Source organism: Phytophthora ramorum (genome assembly GCF_020800215.1).
Source record: "Phytophthora ramorum isolate Pr-102 chromosome Unknown Phyram_PR-102_s0002, whole genome shotgun sequence".
NCBI lineage: Eukaryota > Oomycota > Peronosporomycetes > Peronosporales > Peronosporaceae > Phytophthora > Phytophthora ramorum.
The window spans coordinates 2520554-2536853 of NW_027150648.1; the positions used below are offsets into that span (position 1 = coordinate 2520554).

The following is a 16300-nucleotide window of genomic DNA, read 5'->3' on the forward strand; positions in this document are numbered from 1 at the left end:
TTCTACAAGAATGGGTAAAATGAGAAACCCACTCACGGACAACGTCAGTGTATTTAGATGTACAGCCCTTGGCTGTAAAGGACGGCAATTACGTCGTTATTTCTATCGTTCGTTTGACCGACGTAGTTGTGAATCCTGATCGACTTTAGACGAGCTCGAGCGCGTCAAAAACCACCGAAGCGGATAACCACTCTCCCAGCGAGTCCTTGTTGCCGCTGACGATCGAAAGACGGATCTGGTTGGTGCCCTCAACCAGCGCGGTGGTAGGAATAGTGTAGTCGTAAAACATGTAGTTGCCCACGGTGACACCGCGCGTGACACCACGGGACTTCACAGCCGCACTCATAGGTGTCTTGGGGCTGAAGTCGTTGTTCACAGTCACGCTGCAACGACCATTGTTCTGAGAGAGAGGCACGCCAAGTTTTAGAGTGCGATCTTTTCCGGTCTGCTCCTTGGTAAGCTCGAAGTTGATCGTGATCGGGTCGTTGACGGCTCGGAACATCGCCATCGGGAAAACTGAATCCTTGTCAGTGCCGATGGTAAAGTTGAGTGGTTTCCAAGGCTCCATGCGTGAATCGCTGGGGTGCGCAGTGTGGATCTTGTCGGCGTTCAGGAAACCATCGGGCGTGCCGTCCCATTCACCGATGCGCCAAATGGGCTCAGCCACGAGCTCGTATGTCACCGTGAGAGCTTGCGCCTCCGTACTCTGCGTTCTGCGTGACTGTCCATTGTTCGTGGCTGGGGCGGGACCCGCCTGAGAGTTAGTAGGAGTCGAGCCACCGGCGATTGTGATCGGGTCTGAGCTAACCGGAAGCTGGTTCTTGTAGATAGTTGCGTTGTAGCTTCCAGCGATCATCATGGGCGACGTGAGTGGCTCCGTAGTCGAGTTCATCGTCACCCAATACTGGGCATCGGCGTTCGAGAAGCCCACCACCACGCTGGAGTTGGCCAGCACTCCGTTCTTGTCCGTGATGGTGCCCGTCCACGAGCCACGGTCGGCTTCCGGGACGAAACCCGCGAGAGTAAGGTCCTGGAAAAAGTCAAAGTCCACGTCCGAAACGGTAGGCTGCTTTCCATCCGTGAACACCAAAGCATACGGGCCGTGGAATCCGTAGCGGTACTCCTCCGTGCGGGTGTGATCCGAGAAGAGATAAAGGCTTAATTCGTTCGCCTCGGTGCATTGATTGTTGATGTCGCGGAAGAACGGACCACCCACGGACTTCTCGTACGCGTAGTCGGACATGACGAAGAAGACGCCACCAGCGTCGCCGGTGACACCGTGAACTCGGTCCTCAATGAACGGGATGCCAGAGTAGAATTTGGAGGCCGACACGCCCTTCGAATCAGCGTAGACATCGTGCGCCTCGATTGCTTTCATGCCGTCGATGTTCGACGCGGGCACCATGGGGTTGCTGAGCTGCTTGCGGTTTAAGCGCGCAAGGAATCGCAGCTCTGGTAGCTCCATTTCCGTGGTGTGGTGCGTACCCATGTAAATGGCATTCTCGTTAGGGCGGAATAAGTACGTGTGCTCCAGTCCCGTGGCCTTGCAGGAGATGAGGATGGTCGAATCCTTGAGCGACTCGATGGAGCTCTTGACCCTCTTACCGAGACCGGAGTTGATGTGCGACTTCTTCTTGGAAACCTGCAGCTCAGTCTTGTTCCACAGCATCGACGTGATATCGCACGTGCGCTGGTTCACTGTGACGGAGAGACCGGCACCGGAGTCGATCACCCACGACCCACCAGTCTCCTTGTATCCGAAGCTGCTGGTCGCCGCTCGTTCCTCTCCAGAACTGAAGTTCAGGTTTGTTAACTGCTTGGTGTTTGCCTGCGCCACAGCCAGCAGACCGCTGGTGAACAGCAAAGCTGCTCGAAACAAGTGTCCAGACAGCATGCTGCACTTGGTTCAAGTCGAGACTTCTTGCTGTAAGGTGGGGAAATGCGAAGTGCCATTGGTGACATGGTCCCTGCGAGCCAGATCTACAGCTCCTCCCCATCGAGCCGAGCAGCAAAACAAACACAAAACGTGAAGAGCTCGAAACGAGCTTTGCAAAATCCATTGAAGGCAGCAATGACTGTACATGTACATGTAGAGGCGAGGTGACTTACACTTGTCCCCGACTTCGTTGGTCGCGCGACATAGTCGATCTCGATCTCGAGATTGTACAGGGGCAAGAGAAACGATTACCTTCACCGAAGACCTTGAGGTGGTGCAGTTTTAAACGCAAAGCTTTGATTCGTTTTCAAGCAGCCAAACAGCAACGACATAAGGCAATGAACAAGTAGTAAACAGTAGTAAGCTTACATGTACTGGCAGCACGCGGTGGATGTGAATATTTTGCGCTGCATACATGTAGGCTGGATGGCGGTCGCAGCGACTTCAACTACACCTCAACCAGAGAAGTTATTGTATACACATTGGAGGGGGCAATTCCATGGAGGCTTTCACGACTCGTGACTCGCGAATCGCGAACACCGGCGAACGGAAGCTGCTTCCTTTCCATATGCGGACTGCATTTGCTTGATGAGTCCGTGGCACGGACTCCGTGCTGACTCAAAATGAGGATAGAGCGGAAGATCTGAAGCCGAAGCTCTGGCGTTCTGGAGTACAGACAGCGACACAAATACCCGGGCCAAACAGGCCACAGACCAATGCGCTGATTGGTAAATACAAACTTCAGAGAAAATATAAAAACGCCATTTTATTAATCGCTTAAACTGTCATTGACTCGATGCTAGGAATTGCTGTCTGAAAGCTACGAATTACTAGCTCCTCTGAAAACTCATATTGTAAATTTCAAATGGTTAGTAGGAGCTGTAGACAGACCAAAACTTAATAGCAAAGTCCTGCTTAATCTGCATCAGATCTAAGCACGGCAACTTCGTTTCTTGAGCCTTTTGTGTCGAAAATCCATATCTAAAAACAGTACATAATGACAGTACATGACACATTTAGTATAGATATAATGTTCAATGTACTGAGACAAAAGTTTTTACCGATTTGCTGTTCTCTGCAGTAGTCTCTCCAGCGCCTTTCGGCAGCTCTGAGGCGACGTTTTGCCTTCTTCATATTGTTCTAGCCATTCTTCATAGTTCTCCGCTATAAAACCTATCATTATCGACGTAGTGAGCCACTACATAGACGCTTAACGTTAGAAATAATGCAAAAATTGTAAAATATGATAAAACGTACGTCTTCGTCCCGCCGAGTGTCCTTCATGAAGGTGACGAGGGCTGGGGTGCAAGGAAAGCTTTCCTTGCGCCCCTGCCCGTTTATCGTCTTGGACAGCTTGTTTCCGGCGTACGCTCGGAGCTTGTCACGCGCCCGCCACCACCCGTCCACGGTCCCATGGGGGTACCGGAGCTCGGCGACCGTCGCGGTCAAGCCGATCCGCTCGATGGAGTCCAGCGCCACCAGCTTCACCTTCACGGTGTAGCTATGTTGCTTCCGCGGCATTTGTTGCAGTGGCAGGACTGGCCGGTGCCTCGGCGTTTTAGCTGCTGGCCATCCAATTTTTATTTTTTCATGATTTGTAAATATAATTTTTTCTAGTAATTTGATTGGTCAAAATAAATGCATTTTCTCGTGTTCCCGGGTTTTGTGTTGCCCGGGTATTTGTGTCGTTGTCTGTAAACTCCATGATAGCAATTTGCACTTGCACACCTTTCCTTGAAACACTACACACAGGTATTTACGGCTCTGTACACGTCTACGAGATCACCTTCTAGCTTTAAACCAACTCCAGAGCATCAAAAACGACAGATGCAGCCAGAAACTTCTCGGCTGGATCGCTGGCACCGCTAGCAACCGTGAGCTTGATCGTGTTGGTACCTGCGACGAGAGCAGACGCCGGAATCGTGTACTCGTACAGCTTGTAGTTGCCCACTGTGACACCTCGGGTGATGCCGCGCGTTTTCACTGCAACGGAAGCGGGCACTGCAGCAGTCCACTTGCCGTTCACGGTAACACTGGAGCGACCACTGCTCTGCGCGAGCGTCAGACCAATTTTCAGGGTTCTAGACGTCTTGGCTTGAGCTGCCGTCAGACTGAAGCTGACGGTAATGGGGTCGTTCATTCCGCGGAACTGAGCCATTGGAAATGCACTATCGGCATCCAATCCTGCCTTGAAGGTGAGCGCCTTCCACTCAGACATTCGGGAGTCGCTCGGGTGCATCTTGTGGATCTTGTCGGCGTTCAGGAAGCCGTCGGGAGTGCCATCCCACTCGCCGATGCGCCAAATAGGCTTCGATGTCTCATTATACGACACTGCAATGCCTTGCGTCTTGGTCGTGCCAGCGTTGATGAGGACGGACGCCGTGCCCACTGCTAGTTGCTTCTTGTACACGGTGGCGGTGTATCGACCGGCCTTCATCAGTGGTGACGTGAACGTCTTCGTTCCAGCGGCCACCTTTACCCAGTACTGAGCAGCAGCGTTGGAAAACCCAACAACAACATCGGAGCCACCCAAGACATTCTTCGAGTCGGTGATCGAGCCCGCCATCTTGCCACGCTTGGTGGACGGAATGAAGCCGGTCAGTCCGAGGTCCTGGAAGAAGCTGAAGTCCAGCGACGAGGCCAACGGAGCAGCACCGCTCGTGAATGAGAGGGCGTACGGTCCGTGGAAGCCGTAGCGGTAGTCCTCCGTTCGCGTGTGCTCGGAGTTCATGTAGAAGGTGAGTTCATTCGAGACGTCAAACTTGTTGTTGATATCACGGAAGAACGGACCACCGCTGGACGTCTCATAGCCGTGTTCCGACATCACGAAGTACACACCAGCAGCGCTGCTCTTTACGCCATGAACCGCATCGTCAATGAAAGGTACAGCCGAGTAGAACTTGGAGCGCGTGAGCCCCTTGGAGTTAGTGACCACGTCCTCAGCTTCGATGGCGGTCATGCCCGACTCGATGGTGGCCTCAGTGATACCGGAATTCACGACAGTCTTGTCCAGACGAGCGAGGAAGCGGAGTTCCGGCAGTACGAGGTCGCTCGAGTGGTGCGTGCCCAAATAAATGACGTTCTCGTTCGGGCGGAAGAGGTAGGTCTGCTCAAGACCCGTGGCCTTGCAGATGACGCGGATGGTCTTCTTGGAGTCACTGAGCGTTTTGATGGACGACGTGACCTTGCCGAGACCCGAGTTCACGTGGGTGGCCTTGGACTTGTACTGCAGCTCCTTGTCGTTGTATTTGATGGACGTGATGTCGCACGTCGATTGCTTCATGGTGACCGTGAGCCCCTTGCCAGTACTGATGATGTACTGGTCGGAGCCCGTTGTGTATCCGAAAGCCGTAGCAGCGGAGACCGTCGATGGTGCCGCTGTAAAAACGGAAGCGGCCGCCAAGACGGCGGTAAGCAGACTGCAAAGCATGGCGTCGAGCGAACTTGAGTGTTGTTGGGCTTGCTTAGCGAGCTGGAAGTTGCCGAGTGAGCTCTACGAACTCGATAGAGCGGCAGGGAGGCCGCTGCTGGCCATGCGGAGTCCGAACGCGAACAGCACAAAGGAAAAGCGCATCCACGGCTGTTGATCCATATGAAGAAGTCATCCTACAGCTGAAGCTCAATCCAACATCAAGGTTTGTGAGACTGTGATTTGGTGAGTGACGGAGCGGCTGTTCACGGCGAATCTGCTTGTTCAAGACCTTGGTCATCGCGTTTTCACTAGTGGGCACAGCGCCCACTCTTCGATAGACGCCACGTAGCGACGGAAGTGTTTGCTCGCGTTGACCGAGTATTGCGCAGATTGAATGCTGCACATGTAGCGCCCAGCCACTGCCCACAGCGACGCCCGAGATGCCAATTTCCAGAGGGCGGAACGTGTTGTCCGCAAAAGTGTCTGTCGGCCCATTACCTTACTAACGAAATAGCCGCAAGGTGACGCCGATGTACTGCAGCCATAGGCACTTCCGTTCATTTGTTGTGAGCGACGACGAGGCACCGCCGCTCAGTTGATAAACGGCGAAGCATGGGTTGCTTCCATGACGACCGAGTTTTGACAATGAACGTGCAGTACATCCACGTCGAGAACAGAGAATCTCGATCCCCCACGTTGCGATTTACAGTTGAACATCCATGGTCCTCATACGTGCATGCTTTCACACCTGCAATAAATGTAGCCAAATTGCAATAAATGTAGCCAATTTGTCTCGGATATTGTGTACATTTCGTGCACCGATACGTACTCCACACTAACCTCCCTTCTCACTCTAAAAATGCAGCGTGGGCCGTCACCCGCCGGACACGCCGCGTCGTCCGCGCCGGAGACGGAGACGCTGGTGCTGCGCGCGACGCCGTCCATCAAGCGCTACAACATCGCGCGCTTCGACCTTCCGCAGCTGCCGCGCTTCGGTGCGTGCCCACAACCCGTCATGATGTACCGCGAGCCGGAGCGCGTGGACGACGAGGAGGACAAGGAGGACGACGCTCCCGTGGGCTACAACCCGGCGCTGCGCAAGCGCCGCCGCCGCCGCCGCAAGGACACGCGCACGGCCGGCTGGGTGATCGAGGACAGCGAGGGCAAGAACAAGTACAACGGCACGTTCGAGGGAGGCCAGTCGTCCACGTACATGCTGCTGGTCAAGAACCGCCACAATGACGAGTTCAGCGTCATCCCCGTGGAGCAGTGGTTCCGCTTCAAGAAGCCGCTCAACTACCGCACACTCACGCTGGACGAGGCCGAAGAGATGAATAACGAGAAGAAGCGCGCGGTAGAGCGCTGGCTCATGAAGCACAAGCTCGCGGGCGAGGACAAGTCGGACGCGGCCGGAGACTCGGTGAGTGCCCCGCGTGTCCGTACAGGTGCTTTGGCTACAGCTACTGCTCGGACCAAAACGGGGGAAGGGGACAATATCTTTGGTGGTACGACGGAGGCAAAGCCCCGTCGTGCACCTCGTCCCAAGGCTCGCGGAGAAGGAGCCACGGGGGAAGACGGCGGAGACTTTGAAGAGAAGTTTGATGATGATGAGAGTGACGCGGAGATCCATAACGATGCACCGCAGGGAATCGAGTCGGACTCGGACGAAGACGAGTTCGAGGTGGACCCCGAGGGGACGGGCAAGCTGACCGAGACCGGCCAAGCCATGAAGGACCTGCTGAAGCGCGCCCAGAACGGCGAAATGCTGGAGAACAAGGAAAAGGACGAGGAGGAGGACGAGGAGGAGGAGGACAACTTCACGGCCAAGGACATGGACGTCATCAAGCGTGATCTGGGTGGAAACATCATTCGCGACCGCTCCGTCGCCGTGGGAGATGCAGGTGCCTCTGGTGACGCCAAGGCTGGAGCTACTGTTGCTGATGGGGCCTCCACGGCGGATTCGAACGGCAAGGCAAAGGCGCCGACTGGCGCGGACAGTGGCAACGGCAAGAGGAAGGCCGAAGAGGGTCGTATGAAGGAGGAGACGCCGTCCAAGGCGGCTAAGACGTCTGCTGCATCGTCCTCGACCAAGCTCACTGAGGCTGGCGTGCAGCAAGAGCTGATCCGTTACGGCGGACGCATGCGCACGCGTGATTTGCTAAGGAAGCTGAAGAAGCTGATCGTCACGGACAATGATAAGGCCTTGCTCAAGGATATTCTGCGCACCATTTGCGATGTGGAAGTGGATGCTATTGACGGACGCCTGCTGGTGCTGAAGTCTCAGTTCCGTTAAGCGTCAACTCGACGCGGAAAAGGAAGTACGTGGGTATCACCCCAAACAAAGCAAAGACAACAAAAACAAATAAAAACCGCCAGATGCATGCGCTTCGCTTTCGTCTTGCTCTTCAACATAATTTGCACACGTTTCTTGGGTAGCTCAAGTTGCCTTTCCAACGATAGCGAAAGTCAAGGCTAGCGGTATCATATTCGTCGTCGATACGCGCATCTTTAAGTTGTCCATGATCGACAACTTGATCATCCACGCACCCGTGGACAGCCGGATTGAAGTCTGTGACCTCTTCTTATCCCACCACCCCCAGGCGATATTGAGCTCTTTGACAAACAACCGCCTCGTTATTCCAAGCTCCAGAATGCCAGTCCCTCCAATATCGCCGTGGCGCCGCACGTACGCACACAGATACACTTGGTCGCACTCGGTTTCGGCGTATCTCTCATTTCAGAGCAGCGTTCTGCAAGTGATGTGAGCTCTTCTAGTCTGTTTTTCGGGTCTTTATCCTCAGACACACGGCTGAATTCACAGGGGGTAAGTGGTCTCTGGCAATACTCTCCTGAAGCAAGCGGTGCACCACAACGTCCGCGCTCCGGCGAATAGGCGACATGAAGTGCGTATAGTAAGGAATGTTCAGGGCGTAGTGACACCACGACTCTGGAGACGCGCCGTTACCCGCGATAATGTACTAACAAGACTTCATCGGCTTGGCGAGCGTTGCTTGGACGACCACGAACGCTGCATCACCTCGCTCTTCTTGAATACGATTCAATGATTCCATAAAGCTGCTTTGGGGACACACTCATGGTAATCCCGTGCTTTGTTACGCTGCAAGAGCACCCTGTCCATCGATCGCTGGATCGGCGGCGATTGGTGGCGCAGGAATGCAGGAGGGCCGTGCGCTCGAAGCAACTGCTGGGCAACCAAGAAGTTCGCCAGCAACATGTACTCCTCCACCAAACGGTTAGCTCATAAGACCCATATCGAGTCGGGTTTCCCTTCTCATCCAGAGAAAACACGAGCTTCACATCGTTCAAGCTCACCGCACCCGTCTCGAAGCGCATCGCGCGGCGATTGACACCGATGCTCCACAGGTCTTTCACACTCTGGATCACCGTCGCGTTCGTGATGTCGGGGTTTGCATCAGGAATTGGACGTCGGTTCTCTTCCCACTCGTCCACGTTGTCGCTGTTAATGACTCCGTCGAGCATTTTCTGCGCCGAGCCGTAGTCCAGTTTGCAGCATGAACGAATGATCGATTTACCAAACCACGGCTCGACTCCGTCCACCAAAGTGCCATCCACGTTCATCTGCCACACGACTGAGAACGCCAACCGATCCACTTGCGGTTGCAGAGAACACAGCTTTTCGCACAAAATACGAGGTAGCATAGGCAATACTCGGTTGGCAAGGTAGACACTGGTTGCACGCGAGCGAGCTTCCCTATCCAACAGCGAGTTGTGCTCGATGAAGTGATTGACTCACCCACGCTGACGAGTCGCAAGTGGTGGCCTGGCGGACTGAGCAAGACGGCCAACCATGCCATTGTACATGCGAGGCTGTTCCTGGACGGGGAGGACGTGGGTGTGCAAGCGTTCTTGGTGCAGATTCGGTCGCTGAAGGACCACGAACCGGTGGTCGGGGTGGAGGTCGGTGACATCGGCCCCAAGGTCGGATTCCAGTTCATTGACAATGGCTACTGTGCATTCCACAAGGTTCGCGTTCCTCGTGAAAACATGATGATGAGGTATGCGAAGGTGCTGCCGAATGGGACGTTCGTTAAGCCCAAGAGTGACAAGCTCGTGTACTTGACCATGGTGCAGATCCGCGCGTACTTGATCCGATCGCTCGGACAAGGGATGGGGATGGCCACGACCATTACGACTCGCTTCAGTGCGGCGCGTGTGCAAGGTCGCAAGGCTCCGGGTGCGACGAAAGGCGAGTTCCAGGTGCTGGACTACCAGAACCAGCAGCACGTGCTGTTCCCGTATATTGCCATCTCGTACGCTGGTTTCTTCGCCGGTACGGGGCTCATTGGCATGCACGACTCTGCGCTGGCCATTGTCAAGAGTGGCGATCCGTCGTTCGGCTCCAAGCTCGCGGATCTGCACGCCGTGTGCTCTGGACTGAAGGCGTGGCTGGCAAACCATGTCAGCGACGGCATCGAGAACTGCCGTCGCCTGTGTGGTGGGCACGGATTCACACACTCGAGCAACCTTGGTCACTTGTTTGCGGAGACGGTTGGTGCCTGCACGTACGAAGGCACGTTTGATGTGCTGGTGAACCAGCACGGACGCTACCTGTTGAAGGCCCTTTCGAGCGGGAGCCACCTCCCAGACAGCCCAACGGCGTTCCTTGCAGACGCGAAGTCACACGCCAACCCGAACTTTCGCTGCAAGGCGCAAAAGCCCGAGGACTTTGCCACCCTGACACTACTGCTGGAGGCTTTCCGTGTGCGTGCTAGCCGTGCGGTGCTGACTCTGGCAGCTGAGATGAAGACAGCCAAGAACAACGCCAACGCCTGCATGGTGCAGATTACACGTGCGTCTACTGCCCACGCGGGGCTTCTTCTCGTTGAGGCGTTCGTGACCGGCCTGAACTCGATCCCCTCGGGCAGAGAGTGCCAGGCTGTGGCCCACCTGTGCGAGCTCTTTGGTGTCTGGCTGATCACCAAGACCCTGGGCAACTTCCGTGAGGACGACTACATTTCTTCCAAGCAGGCTGCCATGGCTCGTCGGCAGCTCGTGAGCCTGCTGCCCGTCATTCGCAAGAACTGCGTGCTCCTTACGGACGCCTGGGACTTCACGGACTTTGAGCTGAACTCGACCATCGGCCGCTATGACGGCGATATTTACCGCGCCTTGGTGCGTCGTGCTGCTGACGAGCCGCTGAACAAGACGCAGGTGCCCGAGTGCTACGAGCAGTTCCTCAAGCCGCTTTTGCAGTCGACCCTGTAAGATGGTTGGATAGTGTATGGAGTAAGTCTTAACAACGGAATGAAATGAAAAACTGATCGTGATCAAATGAAAAGCGTGAAACGCACGTACATTTAGTGCTATCAACCTCCTACCACGGTATGCGGCATGAAACTCAAAACCTTAGCCGCCGGCCAACTTTGAGAGCACTGCGTCCTTGTTTCTGATTGTTATTGGGAATTTTACTCTCACGAAACAGGGTATTGTTGTTCGAGATACATGTACTACATAGTATGCCTGGATTCTGCTGTGAGTAGTTTGAGCTGAGTGAAATTCGTGCTCAAGTCACGAATCAATAGTATTGATTCAATACATGTACAATTTGCGTTGAGAGTGATGCCCGACGGTTATCCGATTGATTGTTGTCAACAGTAAGGACGTTGCAAGAGTTGAAGCCCCTCGTGCCAGATTAAAACATTAGGGCAAGCAAGTGATGCAGCGAATATACTTATATTGGTGTACTTCTAGCAATATGCAGGGTGAGCAGCAACGTATAACCGAAGTTCTCACAAAAAAGGGTTCTCCCTAGAATCATGGATCGCATGACTCGGAGATACCAGAGGCGTAAATCTGCACCCAATAGTGCTTGCTGGACGTGTTGTCGTTGTACACGTACGCCGCTCCGGCCATCGTGAACGACTTGTCGAGAATTCTGTCGCGACCCACGTTCTTCATCCACCAGTCCACCACATCACCCGCGTTGGCATTTCCGGAGTCAATGTTCTCGGCCATGTGCTGGCACTTAAAGCCGGCGTCGCTGACACGAGACTCGGGAGTCGAGTTGTCGGTACCGTAGTCGGACATGTAGTCCGACCTCGACTGGTCCTTGGCATGACGCTGCGCTGCAGCCTGCAGCTTCTTGTTCGAGCAGAGTGACGGTAGTCCGTGGGCGGCGCGCTCCTTGTTGACTCGGGCCAGAATGGCGGACGCGTACTGGTTCGTCTGTGTGTAGGTGGCTGCTGCCATGTCGTTCAAGTCGCGGTGGTCCTGGCGGAGGCTGGTGGCGTCAGAGACACTGCTGGACACGGCAACGAGCGCGAGCAGGAGCGCGATAGAGGATTTCATGGTGGACATCATGACTTGCTTGGTTTGATCGGAAGATGGTAACTCGAAGAATGGACTTGTCTGGATGGAGAATGGGATCTGTTAAACAAAACATCGGGAGAGGACGGCGCTTGTTCGGACAAGCTCCGACGCCACGAGATATATGCAGTTGGTAGTTGTCTCTGCTTGCCGTAAGAACTTAACATCTTCTCTGCTTTTAATAATCAAGATAAACTGCCGGATGGTAGAATAGGCACTAACGTCTGTCACGAAGGCTTCTCCTCCACAGACTCGGCGACCCAGACAACATGCAGCAGGAGCCTGCTAGTAACCCTCTTGCATATGTGGTTGATTATGATATGCATGCATCGGTTTAACCAAGACCAATAGGTGCTCCATGAAGGGCTCACTTTACTATTAATAGCAACATTGCAATTTGGTAAGCTTAGCAGCAGCAACTCGGGGTCATGTTGAAGTCTCACCGATGACGTCACATCTGCAATGTGGACACCGATCTCAAACTTCGCGGGTATCATTGAGGGTTTTGGTTTTGGAAGTGAGGTACATTAATGTCATTTAGCACATGCTAACGCCACCTAATGTCCGTTGCCTGCTCACTCCAGTGTCGTAGTCAGCAGGGATGCGGTCGGGTTCGTGCCAGGCGCTGGAGGGACCGCCCCCCGTAAGGTTACGCCGCGCCGGATCCGGCTGCAGCTTGCTGCTGCTCTGTCCTCTCGTTCAACCATGCTCGAATATCCGTGTCCGCACAAGCGATGATCGCTGTCCATTTACTGCTCTTTGGGGTGGCCTCTCTAGCTGTCCAGCTGACTCCCTGTTGCGTGGTCCGCACTTCTTTCATGATCTCATGCGTGGTTCTGTTGCATTCCCGTGGCAGGGTGCTCCAGCTGGCGACACCTACAGCGTCCGCCGTCCGTCTGGCCACCCAGAAAGCTTTCTTGAGCGCAGCCACCTTTGGGGGCCGTCGAGTTTCCTGCTGCCGTACCCCAACAGCGTTGGTCCCTGCAACATGCACAGGTCCCCACGACCATCGCCTGCAGATCCTCAAACCCTGCAAAAGCCCCAGATGTGGGGTATCATTGAGGGATCGAATATGCAGCGCGTCGTCCAAATCGCGGGCGTTGTACGGGTCAATGCTGAAGATTTGAGTCTCACGAAAATCGCGGCGCTTCGTCAGTTCTTCTGCGGGAACTTCCCACTTCTCGCCGCTTGTGCCGTACTTCTCGTCCAGTTCTGTCAGAATCGAGCTATCGAAGTCGAGTGTGTGCGACTGCAGGCCGTTCTTCGACAGAATGGCTGAGATGCCGGTTTCAATACCCATGTACTCTCCGACTGTCTTGACAAATTCGGCCAACGGACTTGGGTCTGTGGTGGGCCACTCAATAATTCGACACGAGTAGAGCATTGTGCTGTAATTCCGCACCGAGGTGTCGATAAAAGCTGCTGGAAGCTGCAGCGTCGGAATTCGGATTCGCTGGCGTTAAAGTAAGCGTAGGAACTACGAGAGTGACAAGGCTCGAGCGATCCAACAAAGCACTTGCTGTTGCCTTCGGGTTGAGCAAATACGAATACCACACTTGCAGTCAGACGACGTCCAGTTTCTTGAATGAGCTCGCTGAATCGGACCATATAATCCTTCAGCATATTCGTCGCTTCTTTCGTCGTCACTTGGATATGTCGAGTAAAAGTCTGGAAGTAAACAGACTGCTACCACATCACCGTATAAAGCGCGGTTGCGGGCAACGAGAGCATCAACCGATAAACCATTCACCGTGATGTAGCCACCATTCGGGTCCATGATGCTATTTACCCTTGAATAATGATCCCGTCTCGAGCCCTCGAACCACCACATTGGGGTCAAGATACTTTGTGTACGTTAGAGGACTACTGTCGTAGACCCTCGGTGGGTGGAACAAGTTTGGCACGGCCATTGGGAGAGTGTTGGGGGCTCTGGAGGCAGCGTACGTATGCAAATCTGGGAAGTGACAAAATCGAGGATTTTGACCGGAACTTTTCTTCTGTATATTCGTAAGAGGTTTGACTGCAGTAGTTCGCAGTTTTGTAGGTTGTTAGAAGTCTTATCTCGCGTGGCTTCGGCAGACTGAGCTGTGTTTTGACAGGCCTTACCAATGCTTTCCTGTACATGGATATCGTAAATCTGCAACTTACGTTAGCCAATTTCGGCCCACGATTGTGGGTTTCCGCTTTCATGTCAAGTTGGTCAAGTTGGTATACATGTATCATTGGATAGATAAAACTTTTGAAGCATTTCAACTACGGAGAATGTGCATTACGATCTTGGCTCGAACACAACTTCTCAGTCTTAACAAGTGCATTTTTGGTACGAATATATCGCCTTGGATGGGTTTCTCACGCCTTCGTAGCGAACACTCGTGGTTAGTGCCCATTAACTTGGCCGACTTGGGCTGGCACAAAACTGGTGGGTACTTGATGACAATCGCGCTTAAGCTTAACAGCTATCGTGCGTTGCCACGGTAGGTTCTGGAGTTGACGTCGCCGCAGCAGTAGATACCGTGGTTGTCGCTGGGGCGGTTGTCGTAGCAATAGTCGTTGTCGAAGGAGTCGTGGTTTCAATCTGGGTCTTGGTCGAGATTGTATCTGAGCTAGAAACGGCCGAGCTTGAAGCGGGGTTAGAAGAGGTCTGCTGGGTCTGGGTCGAGCTCGAAGTGGTTGTCGTCGAGCTAGAGCTGGACGAGACGGCACAGGCGCCATCCAGAGGGGCCAGGTAGTTCTCGCTCTTGAGCTGGCTGTCGTACGTGTAAATGCCAAAGTGTCTCTCCAGCTCGACGTCCACTGAGGTATCATCCGAACGGCGGTCGAAGAAGTCGAACCAGAACTTCAGAGCCGTCTCCGCACCTGTGGGGACCCACGAGGTGACAGCCTCGAAATACTGGACCGACGACTCCAACGAAGGGGTCACATCCGGCGACAGTGTGGACGGATCACCTGCCGTGGGGAAACCAGTCTCGCACAGGAGCATCTGCGAGACAGAGTACTTGGCCGCAATTGCGTTCCAGACCGAGTCCAACAGGGCGGTGGGCTCACTCGAATCATAGCTGTCATCGAAGTACGGGTAGATGTTCACGCCCAGAATGTCGAGGCTCTCCGACAGCAGGTTGATCTGGTCGTCGTAGTCCGTGTCCAGGTACTCGGTGGATCGTTGCACGGTACCGAACAGAATGTCGTCGGCAGCATCACCCAGGGTCTCCTTGAGGGAGGTGACGATGGCGATGATCTCCGTGGCGGTGGTACCGGTGTACATGTTCTCGTTACCGATGAGAATGGCCTCAACGGTGCCGGGGTAGTCCTGGACAGCAGCCACCGCGCTGTCGATTTGGTCCTGCTGCCAGGACTCATCGGTCATGTAGATACCGAGGTGCAGCTTGATGCCGTGCGCGGCAGCGTACTGGGCGACGCCCACTCCGTAGAACTGGGAGTAAAATGTTCGCACGTGTGTGAAGGTCTGCGCGATTAGCTCCATGTCGGCATCAATGGCCTTCTCCAGCGCAGTAGTATCCAGGGTCTCGCTATCTGTCAGCGGGTAGGCGGTGGAGTGCATGGCGCTGTAAGTGGTGGCCATGTAAGCTGCCGGATTGGTCGACGTGAGGTTGCGCGAAGTAGTCGCGGCCGACTGGCAGATAGCACCGACGGCCAGGCCAATAGTCAACACGACGTTACTGGCAGTAAACATCGTCGCTGAGCTCTCGAATCGAAGGAACCAGTTGCTGACGAGTGCGCGAGTTTTGAAATGAGCAAAGTTGGCTCGGAGCTCACGGCCTGGAGCTCACGACGAAGACTTGGAGCGGAGCAGGCGAATCCACGCGCACATCAGATGTGTGACGCCGCATTGCACCGTGCGCACGCACAGCACGGTCAGTTTCTCTATGTCCGTCCGATACTGATTTGTGCTGGTTCATTGCCTGCCCTTTGCCATGCCCGACAGAGCATTTCAGTGGCGCGACTGGTTCGAAAGCTTCGGATGTCACGTTGGTAAAGGTGCTTGGTCTCACGAGCTGTCACGGAGTGGGACCTGCACAGAGCTTTAACATCCTCGTACCTGATCGGCATGGGACACCAGGATTCATTCCGACGTGTTACCCTGGCACGAGCGAGGCCATGGAGGGCGCACTCTCCAGTCCAGACAGTGGGCATGCAGGCTCGGAATGGCATTGCGACACTGGTCGCGACGAGAGCGAAGTCGACTCCTACCGTCATATTGCCTTTTCGGTGCACTGTAACTGACAGCCTGTATGCCTGGTGAGGTGAGGTATATTGTGTTACTTTTCCTATCGCTAGAAGTAAACTCTAAAAAAAAGTATTTACTGACAGCCTCTATGCCGCTGTGAGTATACGTTTCCTTTTAACCCACACACGTTTTTGAGTGGAAGCCGACGTGGAGACACGTACCTGAATGGATCTGACAGCAGCCAGGCTGACTCATCGAACGCAAACCTCCGCCCAGCGTGTAGGGCACACGTGCACGAAGGATCTCGAAGGCGCTAGGGAATCAAGCAGTCATAGCTCGGCGGCAGCGGTGTCAAGAGTCTTGGCTCTCTGGACTAAATCGTCTTTACGTGGTGGAATTCCTTCAGCAGAACTATGCT

General features: G+C 54.3%; 7 protein-coding genes across 7 annotated transcripts; 2 read left to right on the plus strand and 5 right to left on the minus strand.

Moving 5' to 3' along the window:
* Positions 1 to 145: 145 nt before the first annotated feature.
* Positions 146 to 1894, minus strand: KRP23_2214 (Rhamnogalacturonate lyase A; the record flags this gene model as incomplete). The annotated part of the gene is made up of 1 exon (XM_067886921.1): positions 146 to 1894. The coding sequence occupies one exon, from the start codon at positions 1892 to 1894 to the stop codon at positions 146 to 148; it is 1749 nt and encodes a 582-aa protein (XP_067749557.1).
* A 1837-nt stretch (positions 1895 to 3731) lies between these two features.
* On the minus strand, positions 3732 to 5366 carry KRP23_2215 (putative rhamnogalacturonase; the record flags this gene model as incomplete). The annotated part of the gene is made up of 1 exon (XM_067886922.1): positions 3732 to 5366. One exon carries the CDS (start codon positions 5364 to 5366, stop codon positions 3732 to 3734), a length of 1635 nt encoding a protein of 544 aa, XP_067749558.1.
* An 841-nt stretch (positions 5367 to 6207) lies between these two features.
* Positions 6208 to 7641, plus strand: KRP23_2216 (Transcription initiation factor IIF subunit alpha; the record flags this gene model as incomplete). The annotated part of the gene is made up of 1 exon (XM_067886923.1): positions 6208 to 7641. The coding sequence occupies one exon, from the start codon at positions 6208 to 6210 to the stop codon at positions 7639 to 7641; it is 1434 nt and encodes a 477-aa protein (XP_067749559.1).
* A 765-nt stretch (positions 7642 to 8406) lies between these two features.
* Positions 8407 to 9029, minus strand: KRP23_2217 (DIS3-like exonuclease 2; the record flags this gene model as incomplete). Its single annotated transcript, XM_067886924.1, has 2 exons — positions 8407 to 8589; positions 8682 to 9029. 2 exons carry the CDS (start codon positions 9027 to 9029, stop codon positions 8407 to 8409), a joined length of 531 nt encoding a protein of 176 aa, XP_067749560.1.
* Positions 9030 to 9374: 345 nt separating this feature from the next.
* On the plus strand, positions 9375 to 10595 carry KRP23_2218 (Peroxisomal acyl-coenzyme A oxidase 1; the record flags this gene model as incomplete). The annotated part of the gene is made up of 1 exon (XM_067886925.1): positions 9375 to 10595. One exon carries the CDS (start codon positions 9375 to 9377, stop codon positions 10593 to 10595), a length of 1221 nt encoding a protein of 406 aa, XP_067749561.1.
* A 1750-nt stretch (positions 10596 to 12345) lies between these two features.
* Positions 12346 to 13080, minus strand: KRP23_2219 (DIS3-like exonuclease 2; the record flags this gene model as incomplete). Its single annotated transcript, XM_067886926.1, has 1 exon — positions 12346 to 13080. One exon carries the CDS (start codon positions 13078 to 13080, stop codon positions 12346 to 12348), a length of 735 nt encoding a protein of 244 aa, XP_067749562.1.
* Positions 13081 to 14145: 1065 nt separating this feature from the next.
* On the minus strand, positions 14146 to 15387 carry KRP23_2220 (putative beta-glucosidase btgE; the record flags this gene model as incomplete). Its single annotated transcript, XM_067886928.1, has 1 exon — positions 14146 to 15387. The coding sequence occupies one exon, from the start codon at positions 15385 to 15387 to the stop codon at positions 14146 to 14148; it is 1242 nt and encodes a 413-aa protein (XP_067749563.1).
* Positions 15388 to 16300: the final 913 nt, after the last annotated feature.